Here is a 7,087-nt window from a genome sequence, read left to right as displayed (position 1 = left end):
AATAAATGAATCATTATTATATTAATTATGTTTAATTTCTCAAGCTACAACTATTGATCGAAAGGTTACAATCAATCAAAATAAAACCTCAAATATCCTAACAAATCAAATTCTTAATATTATCTTAAAAATAATAATTAAACTTCTAATTTATTAAAAATACAATCACCAACACATAAGGAAACAAAACTCATTGCAATACTATTACTTCACGCAAGTACTATAAGAAAGGTCAAAATAAAATTCACGTGACCAACAAAATCTGAGTTTATTTGAAAAACATCGAATTACACAAGAATCAACGAAATATGAAGTTATCAATGAACATTGGATTGCTGGGACACGAGATTCTTACTTGCAGGAAGAAAAAGTGGGAATAAAGACGTGAGCATTACGTTAGAATTTGCCCTTTGCCCCCCAGGTCGTACATCATCACAAATACGCAAGGAACCCTAAAATTCCAAGTTTACACAGGCAGTAAACTTCCATGGCCATCTCCGTCAAAGAAAAAATCGTTATGGAATACTTGCCAAGGAAAAACAGACAAACAGAACGGGTCAAATGTGTGCCACTTTAGTCGGGGCGTACCTATTTCTGACAAACTGACGTGCAATATCTCAAATGGAGCCACAATAATGATGTGAACGCTCTTCCAAATTGTCATTTCAGTCCCCAGATATTTATTAGATTAAGCTATTTGGGAGGCGGGGTTGTTGCAATTTTGTCTTGGTTTATTCTGGTAGGGACATTACCACGTCATCTTTAACACGTCTTCTTTATTTGGCCATCATTAATTAACAGTTCTTGTTTGTTTGGTAATTTAGGCGTGTTGTACTGACCCTGAAATTTATGGAACTGTAGGAAGTGTGTCCGACATGTTTAGTTCTCTAAGATTTAGGTATAGGAAAACAAATTTCTTCAAATCCTTCATGTAAATTACATCTGTCTTTTGTTTTCAAGGTAAATTACATCTGTCTTTTGTTTTCAAGGTAAATTACATCGTGGAAGAAATTAGAGATGCCATTATCTGGACCACCTTGTTCTTTTACCTCGGATGGATCTTCATCTTGTCCTCTGAATTCTGTGAGATGGGATTTGCAATCGTCCCCTGTAAGAGATGAAGAACAGCAGAGATGTGATAACTGTGAGGGGGTGATGAGTTGTTGTGTTGAAGGGAATGTGTTGAGATGGCCTCTATCACAGCTTAAAAGGAAGCGTCCACCCAGGCTAGAAATTCCATCAGCGGGGCCATTGTTGCACATCGAAAACCTAAGTGGGGAGCTGCAGAAGGAAATGTATGTTCAAGGCTCCAACTATTCTGTAGCCTGTAAAAAGGGTTACAGACAAGTTATGGAAGATGCTTATAGCGCTATTACTGATATTCCTCGCTATTCCGACCAGGTAGGTAAATGTGTACCATAACAGAGATTCATATTTTAGGACGCCGCTAAACTAGTTCTAAAATTGCATCTTAAAATTAGTGTTATTGATTGTTTGAATTTTTTTGAAAAAACAAATCTGTAGTTAATTCTATTGATCATTATCCATACTGTACGATTTTGGAACCAATTTAGCTACGGCCCATTTTTTACAATAGATCTACGATAAATAATACTCAACCATGTTAAATGATTCTGTACTTCTTTGATGTAATGAAATTTCTGAATTTTCTTTGACGTAATGAAATTTCTAAATTTTCTTTCCATGATCCAACATCAGGATGCGTTAAAATCAGAGAAGTCATCATGCATTGCAACATACTAAAGATTTTATTGTTTAGGCTTTCTTCGGTGTGTTTGATGGGCATGGCGGTCACGAGGCTGCAGATTTTGCTGCCGAAAGACTCGGCCAAAACATGATGGATGCGTTCATGGAAGTAAGACAAGATGATAACGACATGGAACAGGCGGTCAGAACAGGTTATTTGACTACCGACGCAACTTTTTCTATGCAAGTAAGCGATTGACTTACTTGACAACACATTCTAAAGTTTAACTTACTAAAATTTTTTTGTTTGTAATGCCCTTAACTTACTCAAAAATTGCTTGCAATTTACATGTGATGAAACTTACCGACACCCTTTTTCAGTGTTTAAGCAGCGGGGCTTGTTGTGTGACAGCACTGATAAGAGGAGGTAACATGGTAGTGGCCAACGCTGGAGATTGCCGTGCAGTTCTAAGTAGAGATGGCATTGCTGAAGCCCTTACATATGACCATAGATTGGAAAGGGAAGATGAGCGCCAACGGATCACAGATCTGGTAATTTCTTCTTTTTTTTTCAGCATTTTTTACATCTATTCAAACTTGTTATTTCCAATCTAAATCATACTCTCTTCTAGCAGGGTGGTTATGTAGATTGTCACAATGGTGTGTGGAGAGTACAGGGAAAGTTAGCGGTATCGAGAAGTATAGGTGATATAGAGATGAAGAAATGGGTAACAGCAGAGCCAGAGTTGCAGAAGCTCAGCATTACGTCTAACTGTGAATTTTTGATATTGGCATCGGATGGATTGTGGGACAAGGTACATGCCCATCTGGTATTAGTAGGCTTTGTATCTAAAACTAGGTTTCATTACTAAAACACTGGAATCACTTACACAGATTATGAAAATATCATGCTTCTTATTAGGGTTGTTTATGTTTGTAGAATGGTAATCAATAAAATTCTTTAGGTTAGTGATTGTTTATTGTTTTTGAATGGCAATCAGTAAAATTCTTTAGGTTGATGGTTTCTTTTTCAGGTGGGCAATCAGGAGGCTGTGGACTTGGCAAGGGATTTCTACACAGAGAATTCGACAAGCTTCTCAAGTATAAGGGAAAGTTTAATAATGGGCTCATGCAAAAAACTTGTGGAGGTTGCAGTAAACAGAGGGAGCAAAGATGACGTAACGGTTCTGATTGTGGATCTCACTCAATTTCGCAGAGAGAGAGATTGAAGAACAAAATGGAAAGAATGTGTAGTATTTAGTGGAGGCAGTAAAGTTCTCTTTAAGGCTGAAGCCCGGTTTCCATGGATGGGCTTCTTAAAATATCTCAAGGGAGATTGTTAGGTTTTAGAAGTTTTCATAGATTTTGTAAGGTTGTAATCTAATGGAAAAGTTATATAAAATATGTCAGCAAGTGATGGTGAAAATTTTACAAGAATAGAGTCTCATGAATTTTTTTTTTTAATATGATGGGTGAGTTTAAGAAGTTGTTAGTTTCATAATATTTTATAGGTACGAGGAATGCTAAATTTACAATTATATAATTAAATCTAAAAAAATATTGACAAGAATTTAAAAACTTATAGATGAATGAACATTTTAGAGAAAAGGCACCTACTTAAATGTGACATCTAATATATACGGGCTCTTTTTTTTCATGCACAAGATTCTATTTGATCATTGATGGTGACTTGGGTTGCATAAATATGTAGGTAAGAGTGCCCTGTGCAAAACCTATAAGTTTGAGTTTTAGGGATTACTGTTCATAAATGCATTATAACACACTATTTGTTAGGGATAAGGAGTCTAGAGTATGGTATACTTCATGCTTAGAGAAAATAGAAAATTGTAATCTCACATCTATGATGCAAAGAATATGTGAAGTTATAAGGAGTTGGGGATCAAATATACCAAAGCATTCATCCAACGCATAGTAAAAATAATAATATGTCTTAATTCATGAAGCTAACAAATACTAAAATAGGAAATGTTAGGGTCAAGAATTAGGGATACCTAATAACTCAAGCCAAAAGTATTAGATTAGGGATATCCTTGTATCTTTGAATCTAAAAAATTATATGAAGGGAATTGTCAAAATTTAGGTATCAAGAATAGTAGAGAACTCATGCCACAAAAGTTGTGGGTAAAAAGATGATCAAAATTTTTAATTTGAAAGTTAACTTAGTATGAAGAACTAATGAGTAAAGGGTTTAAGGAAAAGCATGCTAGTAGGAAAAGTGTGAAATTATAACAAGGAGAGGAAAAAGAGAAAAGGTTAAGGAGAAGGGATGAAATGGAAGACAACTTTCAAATCATAATATGCAAAGGTGAGAATAAAGGAGCTTAGGGAAAATGTATGTTAGGATGGAAAACTCTAAAACTTTGACAGAAAACATGATCACTAGGAATTTGAACATAAAACCATCATGCTTATTACTTTTTGAACATTTATTTACAAGCACATGGGGGTAATAGTAATATTTATGCAAACTTTGACCAAAGGATACCACTAGGAACTATCTTAGATCAATTGCCTTAATGGAAAAAATAAGCTCAAATTTATAAAGGGGCTAAGACTCAAGCATTATTAGATGTAAGAAAATTGGATGTCAACAAATTTAATGTAAGATTGTATTTTTAATATTAGTTAATACCAAAGTTTATTTAGAAGAAATAGAAACAAAGAGTTGAACAAAAATTTGGGCAAATACAATGATATCTTAGAACCACCACATGGAGTAAGTATACATTGTGATGTAAGGTATACTATTGGTTTAATTTTGAAATTAACTCTACCTAATTGATTTTTGTACCATAAAAAGTTTCTATAGAATTAAGAAGTCAAGTAGAAAATCTATGAACTCATGATTAAAGATACATCAATCCAAGATCATTTCATTGCAAAAATCTAATTGTCCCTACATAGAAGAAACATGACATGTGGAGGTTATGCATTAAATATAAACATCTCAATAAAATCATAGAAAGGAACCAGTACCCTCTTCTAAGTTATTAGAATAACTATAGGATATAAAATTTGGCATCATCAAATTCATGTTGATGATATAGTCATTTGAAAGACAACCTTCAAGGAAAGAGAAGGTTTTATTGTGTTGACACCTAAAATGTATGCTTGTATATTCACTAATATCACACCAAATCTACCACAAATCCATTTCAAAAAATAAATAAATACAATAATTTTTATTTTATATTGATAAGTCTCAAATATTTCATTAAAAAACCAACTTTTCTTTCAATATTACTTGAATATATTACCTTTGTTTATTTAATTAATTTAACCAAATCAGCCTTTCTTCTAAATAATTAACCTTTTTTTATTTTGAATAAAAAAGGGTTACAATTTATTAATCATGAGAAATCAGCATAACAATAAACAAGAAACCCAGACCACCTAGGCCAAGCCTAACAACCTACAATAACAAAATTGATTCTACACCCAATAGAGATAACACAACCCACACTATCTATGAATATCATCTAAAATTAGGCTCTCCAATCTTTGGACACACTCCTTAGAATTTTTCTCCCAACAATGAACAATATAATTGCCCATATTCTCTAAGGCCCATTTGGACAAGCCTATTCCATTCCCTTGAGATGTGGACAAAAGAAATTAAGTACGAAGAACTTCTCATCTGATGAATATGTTCAACCATGACCACCAACCACATGACCTTGTCATTACTATTTTTCTTATTCAACAAATTGACCAAAATTTCTGAAACTAACTCACAAATGAAGTTATGCCATCCAAGCTTGAAATATCTTTCTAAGGTGGTAAGAATAGCCAATGCTTCCATTAGGTTATTGGTCTATAAAATTTTATATATGGAAAAGAAGGATATGATAAAACACAATATATCTCTTACAACACCTTTGACTCCAACATGTCTCAAATATCCCTTGGAAGGCCCATCCGTATTGATCTTGAAGACCTCAGAAGGAGACAAATACTAGTTCCTAACTACTTGAGTTTTACTAATTTGAAAACGCCCCCCTTTGGAAAAGGAAGGCCTCGCACTATTACTAGATAAAACCAAACCTTGCATCACCTCCACCACTTGAGACTCCAATGGGGATTTAATATTACACTTTTCTTAAATAGTTTCTTGAGTTATACCAATAATTCTCTACCAAACTTTCCTAACCACCATCTTCCTATCCTAAAAAATCTTGTGGTTCCTTTCTAACTAGATTTTCCAAATGATACAAGAGCGTCAAATACTCCAGTCACCTAAAGAAAGAAAGTCTTAGTAGAGGGCCACCCCATACTCATACAAAATTCATGGAGCAAAGAAGAATGAATAGAAACTCGCTTCCAAATACTGCAACAATGTCAAATGGATTTAGAGAAAGAACATAGAATAATTAAATGGGAATAGGTCTCCTCGTCCTTACCATAGAAGACACATATAGGTTTCCTTTGAAATCTTTGCTTCATCAAATTCTCCCAGATAATACACCTATTGTGAGTGACCAACCAAAGGAAAAAAATTGTACTTAGGCCAAGAGAACTTATTCCACACTTGCTTCCACCAAGGGATTTCATCCATCCCATGCTTTTGTCTATCCAATTTCTGATACCCGTTGGCTGTAATATAAACCCTTTTAAAATTAGGACACCAAGCCAAGACATCTTTTCTCCTCAACGAGTTGCAATTATGAAAAGCTAGAATCTGAGATAGCTCTTCGCATTCCTCCGCTAATCCCCTTAGTGGCTATTCACTAGGGTCCTTCCACTAAAAAATCTCCACCTACCCCAATCTCTGAGTGGTTTTGAAATCCTCCAACCTCAAGGAAATTCTTACAAATTTTTTGTAAATGTGGGTACATAAACATGATAGGAAGGAAACTATCCCATGAGTCATACTAGAAGAGGGCCTAAGAACCTCTATTGAAGATTAAAAAAAATCCTTGCTTGATTAAGCCAACATCCCTTTTAAGAGTTTCGTAGATCATATATCCCTTCCCTATCAAATAGATCCTAGGCACATCAACAGACTTCACTCCTCTAAAGTATTTGTAATTAATGATCTTTTCCCAAATCCAATCTTGATTGGTGCACTAGTGCCAAAACAACTTGGTAGCCAAGGCTTGGCTAGTAAGAGAAGCCCATCACAAATTTAAACCACCCTCTTGCTTTGGCCTATAAATAGTCTCCTACTTAGCCAAACTCAACTTAGAAGAAGCCAAATTTCTAGCCCATAAAAATTGTTGAGAAAGAGCACACAAATCCCTAATAAAACTTAATGGAGAAGCTTGAAAAAAGAACTTATAAATGGGAAGATCTTTGATCACCAACTTCAAATGCAACACTCTTCTATCATAGGAAAACCACCAAAGGGTCCTAAGCCTAA

The 7,087-nt window shown here is 34.5% G+C and overlaps 1 protein-coding gene across 3 annotated transcripts; it reads left to right on the top strand.

The window, feature by feature from the left end:
* Window positions 1-621: 621 nt before the first annotated feature.
* LOC131027800 (probable protein phosphatase 2C 25) lies at window positions 622-3,144 on the top strand. Of its 3 annotated transcripts, XM_057957888.2 has the most exons (6): window positions 622-739; window positions 990-1,401; window positions 1,781-1,954; window positions 2,089-2,259; window positions 2,340-2,522; window positions 2,742-3,144. In XM_057957888.2, exons 2-6 carry the CDS (start codon window positions 1,018-1,020, stop codon window positions 2,934-2,936), a joined length of 1,107 nt encoding a protein of 368 aa, XP_057813871.1. In that variant the 5' UTR covers window positions 622-739; window positions 990-1,017; the 3' UTR covers window positions 2,937-3,144. The 3 variants fall into 3 exon arrangements, with proteins under 3 accessions (XP_057813871.1, XP_057813874.1, XP_057813872.1); XM_057957891.2 differs by lacking the exon at window positions 622-739 and having other exon boundaries at window positions 827-1,401; window positions 2,722-3,144; XM_057957889.2 differs by lacking the exon at window positions 622-739 and having other exon boundaries at window positions 836-1,401; window positions 2,343-2,522.
* Window positions 3,145-7,087: the final 3,943 nt, after the last annotated feature.

The sequence above is a fragment of the Cryptomeria japonica genome, chromosome 3 (genome assembly GCF_030272615.1).
Source record: "Cryptomeria japonica chromosome 3, Sugi_1.0, whole genome shotgun sequence".
Classification (NCBI taxonomy): Eukaryota; Viridiplantae; Streptophyta; class Pinopsida; order Cupressales; family Cupressaceae; genus Cryptomeria; species Cryptomeria japonica.
This window is presented reverse-complemented; position numbering and strand designations above follow the sequence as displayed.